At 39.9% G+C, this 17,118-nt stretch overlaps 2 protein-coding genes across 6 annotated transcripts in view; one reads left to right on the top strand and one right to left on the bottom strand.

Moving 5' to 3' along the window:
- Positions 1-859: 859 nt before the first annotated feature.
- klhl40a (kelch-like family member 40a) lies at positions 860-10,349 on the top strand. Its single transcript, XM_058066319.1, has 6 exons — positions 860-2,022; positions 3,087-3,247; positions 3,425-3,532; positions 5,056-5,241; positions 5,422-5,571; positions 10,166-10,349. The coding sequence occupies exons 1-6, from the start codon at positions 928-930 to the stop codon at positions 10,275-10,277; spliced, it is 1,812 nt and encodes a 603-aa protein (XP_057922302.1). The 5' UTR covers positions 860-927; the 3' UTR covers positions 10,278-10,349.
- Positions 10,350-10,467: 118 nt separating this feature from the next.
- LOC131125120 (vasoactive intestinal polypeptide receptor-like) overlaps positions 10,468-17,118 on the bottom strand; it is a 41,950-nt gene continuing 35,299 nt past the window's right edge. For all 5 annotated transcript variants that reach the window (XM_058066321.1, XM_058066320.1, XM_058066324.1 and 2 more), the window contains 5 exons: positions 15,923-15,989; positions 15,727-15,818; positions 15,491-15,620; positions 13,196-13,237; positions 10,468-13,086 (listed from right to left, as the gene is read on the bottom strand). In XM_058066321.1, coding sequence (XP_057922304.1) covers positions 12,895-13,086; positions 13,196-13,237; positions 15,491-15,620; positions 15,727-15,818; positions 15,923-15,989 — 523 coding nt within the window. In that variant the 3' untranslated portion in view covers positions 10,468-12,894. The remainder of the gene's footprint in view (positions 13,087-13,195; positions 13,238-15,490; positions 15,621-15,726; positions 15,819-15,922; positions 15,990-17,118) is intronic.

Genomic DNA, 17,118 nt, shown 5'->3' on the forward strand with positions numbered 1-17,118 from the left:
CACTTCCTGATTCTCGCCACACAACCGCGAAATGCATTCACTGACACTCCGAACATCACAATAACGTCTTCATTATCGGTGTAAATTAAAAGAAATATTACTAATAACCAATAGTTGGATATTCTCACGCTCATTTAATTCATAACTCCGAATGGAGAATAATTTACGTTTGCTCAGAAATCCTAATAAATAATAACAAAACGTGATTTTTTAAAATCGTAGTGTCTTCGAACTCCACACCTTTTGCTTAAAGAGACTATTGTTTTCAGACGTGTGGTATGTTTTAGCTTAAATACAAATATGTATTATCCTATGTTTTTGTAAATAAAATATGGTAAAATTGTTGCAAATTGTGAATAATCATGATTGATTAATTTAAAAAAAAGTTTTAATCATTCCAAAGCCCTACTTTTGTTGCCTTTTTACACAATAATTGTTCATTTCATATTAGCCATAACAAGCTACAATATGGTTATATTGGTAAAATAACCAATTAATCTAAATAGTTTCGATACTACCATTAAATAAAGATATATTCTTCAAAAGTCATAATAATAATACTATATAACACCTGTATGTAGTATCACTACTGACTAGCTATTTAACTTCCTGTGTTATATGTAATATAAAATTTCTCATATTATCAAAATGACGTCCATCTTAGTTGCCTACTTGATATAACCCGTTAAGTCATTCAGCTGTTTGTAGGGGTCCTCATGATGCATGGGTGGGTCTGTCCTCCGTTCCGATCCACCAAAATGGATTCCTCAGCTCTGAGCGTGTCCCGTCTATAAATACCCCGGGAGGTCTGACGTCCAATGACAGCTGCGGCCGACCCCGTTGAAGCGTACTAGACTGATCTGGGAGGTTAGCGTGTGTCCGTGGTAGTCTTGTGTGCGACGGAACACTTGAAGGCGACGGAACAAAATGGCTGCTCTGGCTATCGACCCTACGGAGCAGCCTCGGATGTACCAGCAAACTCTGCTTCAAGACGGACTGTGCGATCTTTTAGAGAACGACAAGTTTGTGGACTGTGTTCTCAAAATCCAGGAACGAGAGTTCCCCTGTCACCGTTTGGTTTTGGCAGCCAGTAGTCCGTTCTTCAAGGCTATGTTCCTCTCCGACCTGGAGGAGAGCAAAAAACGGGTGATAGACCTCAAAGATGTGGAACCTGGCACCATGGGGATGATCTTACGCTACCTCTACACGTCTGACATCAACCTAACAGAACAGAACGTCCAGGACATCTTCATGGTAGCTAACATGTACCAGATCCCGTCGATTTTCTCCGTTTGCGTATCCTACCTCCAAGAAAAACTGGTTCTCGGAAACTGCTTAGCGATCTTCAGACTGGGGTTGCTCCTGGACTGTCCCAGACTCGCTTCGACCGCTCAGGAGTTCATCTGCGAACGGTACCAGGTTGTCATCAGAGACCAGGACTTCCTTCAGCTCGCTGGAACAGAACTGGCCCTCATTATCGGCGCCGACGCTCTTAATGTGGATCGTGAGGAAGTGGTCTTTGAATCTCTGATGGACTGGGTGAGACATGATGAGAAAACACGAAAACAGGAGCTTCCCGAATTGCTGCACTGCATCCGATTCAGGTTGATTCCTTTGGAATACTTTAAAGAAAAAGTGGAAAGTCATCAGTTGATCCGGTTCAACCAGGACATCAAGAAAGATCTGGATCTGGTCAAGGATGCTCACAGAGGTCGTCTCCCCAAACCCAGGAAAGAAAATACAGATGGGAGTGAAGAAGACCAGGAATTTTATCTACCAGGAATTCTCAACAACAACCCCCGCTTTGGGATGTTTGAGCAGGACTTGATCCTGATGATCAGTGAAACCGGGACCGTGGCCTACGAGCCGGTTGGAAATGAGTGCTTTGTGGTGTCGGACTCGGCGGAAATTCCAAAGAACCACTGTAGCTTGGTGACCAAACAGAACCAGGTGTTTGTTGTGGGCGGGATGCTGTACAACCAGGAAAACCAAGACGAACCCTTCAGTTCTTACTTCTTACAGGTACCATTTTTAACTGCTAAGTCCATTAAAGGTTCTCTGTTATCGTGTTATACATTGTTCGATTCCTGAAAACCAACGGTAAATTCACAAAAAATGACATTTATAGTCAACAATGGTAGCCATGATGAGCTGTTCAGTCTCATTTCCGGGAGTGACGCCATCGCAGTAGTGTCGCTTGGCAAAAACGAATACGGCGGTGTACGAGACAGAGCACGTTTGACTATGTCTTTGTCCAAGAGGAAAGTTTAGGACAAAAGTCTTTAACTTTCCTTTTTTGGAAAAGAAAATTAACTTACTGTATTAGTTGTATAGTGAACATCCAGCAGCAACACAACATTTTTACATAAAAAAATGAAAATGCAAAAATAAAAATATAAATAATTATTATATGATTATGATTATATTATAAAAGATGATGATGATTATTATTAATATATTATTATTATTTTAATTTTATTTTTAATTTTATTTTTATTTTAATACAAAATAAAAAGAATATTTTAATAATATATTATTATTATTATTTTATTATTATTATATTATAAAATTATTATTATAAATTATTATTATTATAAAAATAATAATAATATAAGTTGACCATCAGCGTTTGTTTACTCTGCTTTAGCTGACAGGTGTCACCTGATGATGTCATAAATTGAACAATGTAGAAGATAATTACATTTTTATAAAAAAAAAAAGAAAATGAAAAATAAAAATATCAATAATTATTATATGATTATTATTATAATATTATAAAAGATTATTATTATTATTATTAAGATATTATTATTTTATTATTATTATTTTAATTTTAATTTTATTTTAATACAAAATAAAATATTTTAATAATATATTATTATTTATTATTGTTATATAATTATTATTATATTATTATTATATTATAAAATTATTATTCTTATAAATTATTATTATAAAAATAATAATAATATAAGTCGACCATCAACGTTTAAATTGAACAATGTAGAAGATAATTACATAATTAAGCAAATGACCTAAAGATTGTGTGCAGATTTCAGATCCCTTGTCATTAATGTCGTTCCCAGTTTGACCCAGTAAGTTCGGAATGGTTAGGAATGCCCTCACAACCAAACCCTCGCTGCTTGTTCGGGCTGACCGAAGTGGAGAACTCCATCTTTGTTGTTGGAGGCAAGGAACTGAAGGAAGGAGAACACGCTCTGGACTCTGTTATGATTTATGACCGACAGTAAGTACAGACAGTGATCTATTTGCTAGAGGATGCAGGTATGCTGGAGCCTATCCCAGAAGGGGTTCATTCTGGATTGTTAAGAAGTTAAAATACGGGAAACTATAAAGGGTGCCGGGAAAGAAGGGAGGATCTGATCTAAAGCACCTAAAGTAGTGTTTCGACCTCTTCTTTCAGGTCATTCAAATGGGGGGAGTCGGACCCTCTGCCATACGTGGTGTACGCTCATGGCACCGTATCACACAAAGGCCTTGTCTATGTCATTGGAGGGAAATCGGACAGCAAGTAAGTGCTAATACGACATTCATTCATTCATTCATTTTCGACCGCTTCCTCATGAGGGTCGCGGGGGGTGCTGGAGCCTATCCCAGCTGTCTTTGGGCGAGAGGCGGGGTACACCCTGGACTGGTGGCCAGCCAATCACAGGGCACATATAGACAAACAACCATTCACACTCACATTCATACCTATGGACAATTTGGAGTCGCTAATTAACCTAGCATGTTTTTGGAATGTGGGAGGAAACCGGAGTACCCAGAGAAAACCCACACATGCACGAGGAGAACATGCAAACTCCACACAGAGATGGCCGAGTGTGGAATTGAACTTAGGTCTCCTAGCTGTGAGACCTGCATGCTAACCACTCGTCCTAGAAATGTCATTTTTGCAAATTTTCATTTTCAAAAATTATAAAACATAATTACAGACAATATATAGTTGATTAATTATGTAAGGGATCCCTTGAACTGCACGTTTTGTAGTGGCCTTTTATTGTGGCCAGCCTAAGACCAATCATCATGCTGTCTCATCAGCATAAAAAAAATCAACCAACATAAACTTATGGCTGTCAGCGTCAGTCATAAAGCTGAGAGTGACGCTTTTGGAATTGAACCCTGGTCTCCTAGCTGTGAGGCCTGCAAGCTAACCACTCCGCCTAGAAATGCAATTTTTGCAAGTTTTCCAAAATTATAAAACATAATGACAGACAATATACAGTTGATTAATTATGTAAGAGACCTCTTGAACTGCACATTTTGTCGCGGCCTTTTATTGTGGCCAGCCTGATTAGTCTCATGCTGTCTCATCAGCATCAAAAAATCAACCAACGTAAACTTATGGCTGTCAGCGTCAGTCATAACGCTGAGAGTGACGCTTTTGGAATTGAACCCTTGTCTCCTAGCTGTGAGGCCTGCAAGCTAACCACTCCGCCTAGAAATGCCATTTTTACAAGTTTTCCAAAATTATAAAACATAATGACAGACAATATACAGTTGATTAATTATGTAAGGGACGTCTTGAACTGCACATTTTGTAGTGGCCTTTTATTGTGGCCAGCCTGATTAGTCTCATGCTGTCTCATCAGCATCAAAAAATCAACCAACGTAAACTTATGGCTGTCAGCGTCAGACATGAAGCTGAGAGTGAGGGTTTTGGAATTGAACCCTGGTCTCCTAGCTGTGAGGCCTGCCCGCTAACCACTCATCCTAGAAATGTCATTTTTGCAAATTTCCATTTTCTAAAATTATCAAAAATTATAAAACATAATGACAAACAATGTACAGTTGATTAATTATGTAAGGGATCCCTTGAAGTGCACATTTTGTAGTGGCCTTTTATTGTGGCCAGCCTAAGAACAATCATCATGTTGTCTCATCAACATCAAAAAATCAACCAACGTAAACTTATGGCTGTCAGCGTCAGACATGAAGCTTTTGGAATTGAACCCTTGTCTCCTAGCTGTGAGGTCTCCGCGCTAACCACTCGTCCACCATGCAGCCCTCTAATCCGACATTTCCTGTCATACACAGGAAGTGCATGAGGAGAGTGTGTGTCTACAACCCCACTAAATTTGAGTGGAAGGACTTAGCTCCCATGAAGACGGCCCGCTCCCTGTTTGGTATAGCCGTCCACCAGGACCAGATCTTTGTCATGACGGGGGTTACGGACTCAGGTCTCACCAGTTCTGCGGAGGTCTATGACATCGCCAGTAACAAGTAAGACAACAGCTTTTATACGACTGCTGTCGGCCATCTTTAAGAGATGAAGCATGTGAAATGACTCATGAAGTGGGAATAGTAGCAGATGATCACGTTGTAAAATAGCTCTTAGTGTCATATAATATAATAATATAGCATATGACTTAACACCAGTGTGTGTGTGTGTGTGTTATCAAGGTGGTCCGAGTTCACAGAGTTCCCCCAGGAGCGTAGTTCTCTTAGTCTGATGTCCGTGGGGGGCTCCCTGTATGCAGTGGGGGGGTTTGCAATGATGCCCAGTGAAAGCAGTGATGAGCCAGTCCCAACAGAGATGACTGACATCTGGAGGTAAGAAGGACTTACTACATGTTTTATTAAAGCAGGGGTGTCCTTACTTTTTCTACCAAGGGCCTCCTACAGTCACAATATATTTAAAGGGTCCCATAATTATGTTCTACTTTGTTGAATTTTTTTAAAGCGATACAAAATTTAAAAAAAATAAAAAGAATATTTTAATAATATATTATTATTATTATTATATTATTATTATTATATTATTATTATTATATTATAAAATTATTATTATTATAAATTATTAATATAAAATAATAATAATATAAGTCGACCATCAGTGTTTGTTTACTCTGCTTTAGCTGACAGGTGTCACCTGATGATGTCATAAATTGAACAATGTAGAAGATAATTACATTTTTACATAAAAAAATGAAAATAAAAAATAAAAATATCAATAATTATTATATGATTATTATTATACTATTATAAAAGATGATTATTATTATTATCAATAATATATTCATTCATTCATTCATTTTCTACCGCTTTTTCCTCACGAGGGTCCTCTCCGTGAATCACCACCTTATCGTGGTGGAGGGGTTTGAGTGCCCGAGTGATCCGAGGAGCTATGTTGCCTGGGGCTATATGCCCCTGGTAGGGTCTCCCAAGGCAAACAGGTCCGAGGTGACGGGACAGACCAAGAGTGATTCAGAAGACCCATATGAATTACAACAAGAAGAGGAACCGTACCTCGCCCGGATGTGGGATACCGGGGCCTCACCCTGGAGCCAGGCCCGGGGGAGGGGCTCGCAGGCGAGCGCCTGGTGGTCGGGCCTTCACCCGTGGAGCCCGGCCGGGCCCAGCCCGAAGAAGCCACACGGGATCTCCCCCCTGTAGACCCACCACCTACGGGGGCAAGCATAAGGGTCCGGTGCATTGTGTGTTGGGTGGCGGTCAAGGGCGGGTGCGTAGGCGACCTGGTCTTCGGCGGCCAAATCTGGTTCTTGGAACATGGAATGTCACTTCGCTGGTGGGGAAGGAACCTGAACTTGTGCGAGAGGTTGAGATATTCCGACTAGACATAGGCGGACTCACCTCGACCCACAGTTTGGGTTCCGGAACCAAACTCCTCGAGAGGGGCTGGACCTTGTTCTACTCTGGAGTTGCTGCAGGGGAGAGGCGTCGAGCTGGTGTGGGCTTATTAATAGCCCCCCGGCTTGGTGCCTCTGTGTTGGAGTCAGCCCCGGTGAACGAGAGGGTCATTTCCCTACGCCTCCGGGCTGGGGAAAGGGTCCTGACTGTCATTTGTGCGTACGCGCCAAATGGCAGTTCGGAGTACCCGGCCTTCTTGGAGTCCATCAGGGGGGTGCTGGAGAGCACCCCAGCTGGTGACTCCGTCGTTTTACTGGGAGACTTCAACGCCCATGTGGGCAATGACAGTGTGACCTGGAGGGGCGTGATCTTAACCCGTGCGGTGTGATGTTATTGGACTTCTGTGCGAACCACAGTTTGTCCTAACACCATGTTCGAACATAGGGATGTCCATAAGTGCACTTGGCACCAGGACACCCTAGGCCGCAGGTCTATGATCGACTTTGTAGTCGTATCATCAGACCTGCGTCCGCATGTTCTGGACACACGGGTGAAGAGAGGGGCTGAGCTGTCAACTGATCACCACCTGGTGATGAGTTGGATTAGATGGCGGGGGAGGATGCTGGACAGACCTGGTAGACCCAAACGAGTAGTGAGGGTGTGCTGGGAACGTCTGGCAGAGTCTCCCGTTCGTCGAGTCTTCAACTCTCACCTCCGGCAGAGCTTCACCTGCATCCCGGGGGAGGACCGGGATATTGAGTCCGAATGGGCCATATTCCGTGCCTCCATTGCTGAGGCAGCTGACCGGAGCTGTGGCCGCAAGGTGGTCGGTGCCAGTCGTGGCGGCAGGCCCCGAACCTGATGGTGGACACCAGAGGTCAGGGCTGCCGTCAAGCTGAAGAAGGAGTCCTATCGAGCTTTGATGGCTTGTGGGACTCCGGAAGCAGCTGGCAGGTACCGTCAGGCCAAACGGTTCGCGGCTTCGGCGGTTGTCGAGGCAAAAACTCGGGTGTGGGAGGAGTTCGGTGAGGCCATGGAGCACGACTTTTGGTCGGCCTCGAAGAGGTTCTGGCAAACCATCCGGTGCCTCAGAAAAGGAAAGCAGTCCACACTGTTTACAGTGGAGACGGGGGCCTGCTGACCTCGACTGGGGATGTAGTCGGACGGTGGAAGGAATACTTTGAGGCCCTTCTCAATCCCACTGACATACCTTCCATAGAGGAAGCAGAGTCTGAGGACACATACGTGGACAGTACCATCACTGTGGCTGAGGTATCTGGGGTGGTTAAGACGCTCCCCAGTGGCAAAGCTCCGGGGGTGGACGAGTTCCGCCCAGAATTCCTCAAGGCTCTGGATGTTGAGGGACTGTCTTGGCTGACACGTCTCTTCAACATTGCGTGGAAGTCGGGAACAGTACCTTTGGATTGGCAGACCGGGGCGGTGGTCCCCCTTTTCAAGAAGGGTGACCGGAGGGTGTGTTCCAACTACAGGGGGATCACACTCCTCAGCCTCCCTGGGAAAGTCTATTCCAGGGTGCTGGAGAGAAGGGTACGACCGTTGGTCGAACCTCTGATACAAGAGGTCCAATGCGGTTTTCATCCTGGTCGTGGAACACTGGACCAGCTCTACACCCTCACCAGGGTGCTTGAGGGTGCATGGGAGTTTGCCCAACCAGTCTACATGTGCTTTGTGGATCTGGAAAAGGCATTCGACCGTGTCCCTCGTGGCGTCCTTTGGGGGGTGCTCCGGGAGTACGGGATTGGTGGCGCGCTACTACGTGCTATCCGGTCCCTGTACAAACGGGGCAGGAGTCTGGTTCGCATTGCCAGTAGTAAGTCGAGCCTGTTTCCGGTAAACGTTGGCCTCCGCCAAGGCTGCCCTTTGTCACCGATTCTGTTCACAATTTTCATGGACAGAATTTCTAGGCGCAGCCAAGGCGTTGAGGGAGTCCAGTTCGGGGGCCTTAGAATCTCATCTCTGCTATTTGCAGATGATGTGGTTCTTATGGCTTCTTCGGGCTGCGACCTTCAGCGTTTACTGGGACGGTTTGCATCTGAGTGCGAAGCGGCTGGGATGAGACTCAGTACCTCCAAATCAGAGGCCATGGTTCTCTGTCGGAAAAGGGTGGAGTGCTCCCTCCGGGTTGGGAATGAGGTCCTGCCCCAGGTGGAGGAGTTTAAGTATCTCGGGGTCTTGTTCACGAGTGAGGGAAAGTGGGAGCGTGAGGTCGACAGACGGATCGGTGCAGCCTCGGCAGTAATGCGGTCGCTGTACCAGACCGTCGTGGTGAAAAGAGAGCTGAGCCGGAGGGCAAAGCTCTCAATTTACCGGTCGATCTATGTTCCCACCCTCACCTATGGTCATGTGCTTTGGGTCATGACCGAAAGAATGAGATCGCGGATACAGGCGGCTGAAATGAGTTTCCTCCGTAGGGTAGCTGGACTCACCCTAAGAGATAGGGTGAGGAGCTCAGCCATCCGGGAGGGGCTCAGAGTAGAGCCGCTTCTCCTTCACATCGAGAGGAGTCAGGTGAGGTGGCTCGGGCATCTAGTCCGGATGCCTCCCGGACGCCTCCCTGGTGAGGTGTTCCGGGCATGCCCAGCCGGGAAAAGGCCCCGGGGCAGACCTAGGACACGCTGGAGGGACTATGTCTCACAGCTGGCCTGGGAACGCCTTGGTGTCCTCCCGGTGGAGCTGGAGGAGGTGGCCGGGGATCGGGAAGTCTGGGCTTCCCTACTAAGACTGCTGCCCCCGCGACCCGGACCCGGATAAGCGGAGGAAAAATGGATGGATGGATGGATGGGTCGCGGGGGTGCTGGAGCCTATCCCAGCTGTCTTCGGGCGTAAGGCAGGGTACACCCTGGACTGGTCGCCAGCCAATCACAGGGCACATATAGACAAACAACCATTCACACTCACATTCATACCTATGGACAATTTGGAGTCGCCAATTAACCTAGCATGTTTTTGGAATGTGGGAGGAAACCGGAGTACCCGGAGAAAACCTGTGCATGCACGGGGAGAACATGCAAACTCCACACAGAGATGCCCGAGGGTGGGATTGAACCCTGGTCTCCTAGCTGTGAGGTCTGCGCGCTAACCCCTAGACCACCGTTCAATAATATATTATTATTATTATTTTATTTTTAATTTTATTTTTATTTTAATACAAAATAAAAAGAATATTTTAATAATACTATATTATTATTTATTATTTTATTATTATTATTTTATTATTATATTATAATTATGTTCTACTTTGTTGAATTTTTTTAAAGCGAACTGTAAATTCACAAAACTCGAAGCAGGCGTACAGCCGTCTCTCGTTCTCTGCACTTGCTTCATCCATTTTTTTTGTCTTAAACCTTCCTCTTTGGGAAAAGAAAACAAACATACAGTAGCACTCGGATACTGTGAACATCCAGCAGCAACACAACATTTTGCCATGACTACTTTTTTCATTCATTCATTCATTCATTTACAGGGGCGTTACAGACAATAATAGAAAACCACTGTTGTAACGACATGACGACAATGACTCTAAATCTTCCCACAGGTATGACGAAGCAAAGAAGTGCTGGAGTGGGATTCTACGTGAGATTAGCTTTGCAGAAGGAGCCACCGTCGTTCCCGTACGCCTCAATACGCTGCGACTCAACAAGTTATAACGACAATCAGTGTGAAAGTTGCTCACTTAGGAGTCTCGTTTTTTTGCAACTGAATAAGATGTTTGAGTCTAAATAAGGGCAAAAAAATGCATCATAAAGTGCTAAATATATTTGATAAAAAGTCAATTTCTACATCAGTCTGCTGTTATGTTTCATTACATGACTTGGAAGCATCCGGTCAAAGTGCATATGTTTTTTTATTCATCTTCCACGGAAATGATGTAATAACATCTTAAAAGCTCATTCCATATACTGTACAGCACAGCACATTTACATACAAATATACACATATTATTAACATGATGCAAACAACATGTAGTCTTAAATGTAAACATCCATATCCAGTTGACACCTGAGCACGATAAGTCATCACCATAAAAACATGCCATAAACTCATCTTTACAATTTCATATGTGTACAATTGGTGCGTGTGACATTTTGTCTGAGGTATTTTCCAGGGAGTTGAACCTCTCAAGCAAGCTAATGGCATAGTAGCAGCTGCAGAAGCTTCATCGTGATGCTGCATTCAATGAACCGGCCATAATACTTGACAATATAGATTTTTCCACAGATAGTTGGGAGCATAAAAATCAGCTTGATGTGACAATTCTTTATGATTTTGTATCAACATTTCCAATCAGAATAACTTGATTAGATTCACTTGTTTAAGCCCATAATACGCCTCAAAATGCATTTCAAGTACGAAATGGACACAACAATGGTGCATTCAAGGACCGACAAAGAAGATTTAAATCTTTGCTTCACAAAAGAACAAGCAGAAGACATAAAAATGTCTAAACTGAGGGTTTCCGATAGCCTTGTTTACACTTGCAAGCACTTTGTCTCCACAGTGGTGCGCAATTTTGTGATTCAGTGGGTGGTTAACAGGTCTAATGTCTAAGTGTGCGGGTTTTTGTGTCTGTGCGTAAAGAACAGAAAGTAAAATGTTCCAAATTTCTGATTCACAACTTATGTTCGCAACTGCTTCAAGGATACAGGAAGTGGTGATCACCATGCGGGAACAGTGCGTGTCACTCATATTATTGTTGTGCGCTAGACGTAAACAGTACTCAACAAGGTGTAAATTTAAAATATAAAATTATCATTATTATACAAAAATATTTTAATATATTTTTTCCAGCTCATTCTAAAAATAAAAATAAAAATAAAAATAAAAATAAAAATAAAAATAAAAATAAAAATAAAAATAAAAATAAAAATAAAAATAAAAATAAAAATAAAAATAAAAATAAAAATAAAAATAAAAATAAAAATAAAAATAAAAATTTTGACTTACGCCTGAATTGTGTCATGAGCGTACGATGACAATTGCAGGGATTGCAAGGATTGTAGTTGGGAGGGCAAGGCGATGAGCGGGGAGAAAATCTGTTTAAAAAATAACTTCACACAGCCACTTATTTTGTTTGTATAAAAATAAAAATAAAAATAAAAATAAAAATAAAAATAAAAATAAAAATAAAAATAAAAATAAAAATAAAAATAAAAATAAAAATAAAAATAAAAATAAAAATAAAAATAAAAATAAAAATAAAAATAAAAATAAAAATAAAAATTCATTCTCTCCCGCTTTTTCCTCACGAGGGCCGCGGGGGTGCTGGAGCCTATCCCAGCTGTCTTCAGGCGAGAGGCGGGGTACACCCTGGACTGGTCGCCAGCCAATCACAGGGCACATATAGACAAACAACCATTAAAAATAAAAATTAAAAAAAATTAAAAAAATAAAAATAAAAATAAAAATAAAAATAAAAATAAAAATAAAAATAAAAATAAAAATAAAAATAAAAATAAAAATAAAAAAAATAAAAATACATTTTAAAAAATACTCAACAGTACCCAACAAGGTGTAAATAAGTTGCGCGGGAGTGTGGTGATTGCGTGGCAAGTGTGTAATTTTTGCATCAACAGTCCTCAAAGTACACAATTTTGTGTGACAATGCTTCGACAAAATACGTGCAAGTTTAAAAACAGCGCCGACAAAGTTCAGTAACTACCGATGGTGCGACGTGAGAGTATTTGAAAACATTTTACAATTTACAACGCTATGTTCCGTGATGTCTTTTCTGGGACCGGGAACATCTGCAAGTCGGTTATATGCACCAAACTAAAAGCCACGGTAATCTGAGCTGCACAATCTTCATTAGTCTCGACTGTGGAATGTCATCCAGCAATAATTCAGTAGAGCGAAGGGTTCACATAAAAATGGCAAAGGGGGCGGAGGGATAAGAGATAAGGTCTGGTACATTAGGAGTCTTATAGGGTTCTTCTTCTGTTGTTAACGCAACTTAGCCAACATGGGGCCATTAGGTTGAGTGCATGCACGGCTTAGCACAGGTGGGTCTTGAAGTAAACATCCTGCTTTTTTAAAAATCGCACTGGCTTCCAATCCAGCTATTGGTTATTATCAATATACTGTAATGTCACAAGGAACATCGAGAAGCTTGATTTCCTCACAAAAGTGAGGGCGGATCCTGACGAGCACATCACGTTGGTGAGTAAAACAGCTGAGAACTTTCACAATGTACTAAAAAAAAGGTCGCGTTGCCCCCTTTCAGTGACCGCAAAATCAACTACGCCGCTTATGTGTCACTCATTCACGTCAAATGGCCGAAAAGTGTTCCCGGCAAGCGGATGCTCGCCGCGCCGTGGGGCTGCATTTGGTCAACATGGTGATTTGTGTGCTGAAGTTGTTACCGTTGCTGCCGATGGAGGGCGGCTGGTACTTTGTGTCCGCGCCCAGGAAGCGCTGCAACATCCATCTACGCCACTTACGCTTCATCTCCGCTTGTACCTGCAGGGGTGGGGGTGGGGGTGGGGGGTGGCGAGGAGGCGGACAACAGTGATATAATAGTCGGCGACATAACAGGGAGTTAAACGTTTTAGAGCGTTTCCCGTCTTACCTCGCCGTTAAGGAAACAGTACAAGACGGCGACAACAAAACCCTGCAACAAAAAAAAGAATGTGAGAGGGAATATTTTGGTGTATGAATAATGATTTTGGGATTACGACCAATTTGAGGTTCACTCTCAGGGAAAATTTCCCAAGAGATAACATGCTTAGAATAAATAATGTTTTTAAAAATAAAAATAAAAATAAAAATAAAAATAAAAATAAAAATAAAAATAAAAATAAAAATAAAAATAAAAATAAAAATAAAAATAAAAATAAAAATAAAAATAAAAATAAAAATAAAAATAAAAATAAAAATAAAAAAGTTGTTGGTCCAATGAATGGGAAATTTAAATTAAAAAAAAAGGTCAAACATCTGTTCAAGTCTGTTAAAAAGAAAAAATAACTTGACAAAGCCACTTATTTTGTTTTTATCAATAAAAATAAAAATAAAAATAAAAATAAAAATAAAAATAAAAATAAAAATAAAAATAAAAATAAAAATAAAAATAAAAATAAAAATAAAAATAAAAATAAAAATAAAAATAAAAATAAAAATAAAAATAAAAATAAAAATAAAAATAAGCGAACAATGACAATTGCAAGGATTGTAGTTGGGAGGGCAAGGTGATGAGCGGAGAGAAAACATGAAAACATGGAAACAGTACAAGACGGCGACAACAAAACCCTGCAAAAAAAAAAGAATGTGAGCTGTTGCCAGCAGTCCAACTGCAGAGGGAATTTTTTTTGTGTATGAATAATGATTTTGGGATTACGACCAATTTGAGGTTCACTCTCAGGGAATATTTCCCAAGAGATAACATGCTTAAAATAAAAATAAAAAACATCTGTTCAAATCTGTTAAAAAAATAACTTAACAAAGCCACTTATTTTGTTTTTAAAAATAAAAATAAAAATAAAAATAAAAATAAAAATAAAAATAAAAATAAAAATAAAAATAAAAATAAAAATAAAAATAAAAATAAAAATAAAAATAAAAATAAAAATAAAAATAAAAATAAAAATAAAAATAAAAATAAAAATAAAAATAATTAATAAAAATTTCAGCTTACACCTGAATTGTGTCACAAGCGAACAATGACAATTACAAGGATTGTAGTTAGGAGGGCAAGGCGATGAGCGCAGAGAAAACATGAAAACATGGAAACAGTACAAGACGGCGACAACAAAACCCTGCAAAAAAAAAGAATGTGAGCTTTTGCTAGCAGTCCAACTGCAGAGGGAATTTTTTTGTGTATGAATAATGATTTTGGGATTACGACCAATTTGAGGTTCACTCTCAGGGAATATTTCCCAAGGGATAACATGCTTTGCTAAAGCAGTTATAAATCAGGAAGAGTTTCCATCTTTAGCTGCCATCATGTCCCCCTGGCTCTTAGCATCAACCCAGCAGTGAGTAAATCTTCTGTTTTTCAGAATCTCATGAAAATAAACACTTCCTTAGATCTTTCTGTGCTCAAGTAAGTCCAGTGGACCCCTACACATTCGCGACTCAGCATTCATGAATCTGCAAATTTCTGCAGATTTTTGGTAAATATATTAGATTTTTTTTGTTTTAAACTATTTATCATACACAAATATTTTAATATATTTTCCAAGCTCAGCTTTAAAAAATAAAAATAAAAATAAAAATAAAAATAAAAATAAAAATAAAAATAAAAATAAAAATAAAAATAAAAATAAAAATAAAAATAAAAATAAAAATAAAAATAAAAATAAAAATAAAAATAAAAATAAAAATAAAAATAAAAATAAAAATAAAAATAAAAATTTCAGCTTACACCTGAATTGTGTCACAAGCGAAAAATGACAATTGCAAGAATTGTAGTTGGGAGGGCAAGGCGATGAGCGGAGAGAAAACGTGAAAACATGGGCGCATGTAAGAGCTGTTGGTCCAATGAATGGGAAATTTACATTTAAAAAAAGCCTCAACATCTGTTCAAATCTGTTGAAAAAAAATAACTTTTTATATATAAAATAAAATAAAATAAAATAAAATAAAATAAAATAAAATAAAATAAAATAAAATAAAATAAAATAAAATAAAATAAAATAAAATAAAATAAAATAAAATAAAATAAAATAAAATAAAATAAAATAAAATAAAATAAAATAAAAATAAGTCGGAGTGTGGTGATTGCGTGGTAAGTGTGTAATTTATGCGTCAACAGAAAGCCAAACAGTCCTCAAAGTACACGGTTTTGTGTGACAACGCTTAGACAAAATACGTGCAAGTTTAAACAGCGCCGAGAAAGTTCAGTAACTAAAATAATATGAACATTCACCTGAAATGACCCCAGGATCAGATCAAACACCATCCTCAGCTGCGGTTGAATGTGGTCGGGAATGAAGGCAAAAAGGAGATAATTTATCCCGAAGAGAGGTATCAAGAGCAGCGTGGATTTAGCCAATCTCCTGCATGGAGCAATTTGTGTTTATAGAACAAATTAATCCAGTTTTTGAACGTAACATTGTTTCCATTTTCACATGAAATCCTTATATTCCAAAAAAGGAAACTTACGAGTACTGATTCGATTCCTTCCTCCCGATGTCGGGGCAGTTCATCTTCTGCCGTAAAATGCGGATTATACACATGAAGAGAATGAAATTGACCTGCGGAGAAGGAAGCATAATGAAGGTACTTTGTCAAAGGAACTGTATTGTTTGGAGATGTGCAGCAAATGCAGCAAAGAAGAAGAAGAAGAAATGTCACTCACAAATATGGTTACTAAAACGGGCGTTTTGATGATCCACCAGGGTTTGTCATCAATAATATCCCAGCAACTGCCAGACGAGACATCATATTCAGGAATGACTTGTTTACATGCAATGAGCCCTTAATATTCGCAACATTTTCAGGAAATTATCTGATTATTATTATTATTATATGATATGTCGTAATGAATTATATTAGTTCAGAACTGCACACTGCGGCAAGTTTGACTCGTGCAGGAAGTAGCCGGAGGCAAAAGTTCAACTTGCCGGAGGAGCTGGTCTTTATTTGCAGTGAATCAGCTTGACATTTACACTCTTACTCACATGGCACAAACAAACAGGAGATGATCAAGCCAAGGCAACACCTAGCTCACTTACAAGCACTATCCAAAATAACACAACAAGCAACTGTACCACATGGTCCTAGCGGGTATCGGCATAAATACTTACATACTAATAAACACAAATACTAATACTACTATAAATTTTAGTCTATAAGCAAGTACCTTTCCTTAAACTTTCAGCCCTAATGCGGCTAATTTATGGTAAAATTCTAATCTTGTGACCTCTTTTTGACTTCAGAACTACAACTAATTGTTCAGATACTGTACCGCTCATGAGTTAGTGAGAAGCGACAAGCTATCAGTGCACTCACAACAAGCTCAACATACTGGAATTCATACTAAATTCATCACACAGAGACTCAACACTCAAAAGGTTTACTTGAAATTAAAGCCAACTCCTTTGAAGTTTTCCAATAATGCATTGCGCCTGAGCAACACATTCATTGGGGCGCTGCAATGACATCAGCCTCCCACTGGGCTCCAGGTTGACAGCGGCAGCCACCATTTTCTATACGGCTTGTGTTATTCTTATGCGTATGCTTCTCTGGCAGTAATGCATTATGGGTAGTTGGTAAAATGTTGCTGTTTATTTTAAACTCGTATTTGTACATAAGCGCCAAGGACATCAAATCAATACAAAACATCAGTTAGAGACACAATGGTGATGCTGAGCCCTTCATGTAACTTATTTGCAATATTAGTTTGACTCCTAAAATATGGGGAAATAAAAACTGATCGTTAAATACACAAAGTAATTACAAAAAATATGCAAACAATAAACACAATCTAACAAATAAATCAATACACTAAATTTCAACTAAGCGATGGAAATTAAATTAAATGTTACATAACAT

The sequence above is a fragment of the Doryrhamphus excisus genome, chromosome 3 (assembly GCF_030265055.1).
Source record: "Doryrhamphus excisus isolate RoL2022-K1 chromosome 3, RoL_Dexc_1.0, whole genome shotgun sequence".
Taxonomy (NCBI): Eukaryota; Metazoa; Chordata; class Actinopteri; order Syngnathiformes; family Syngnathidae; genus Doryrhamphus; species Doryrhamphus excisus.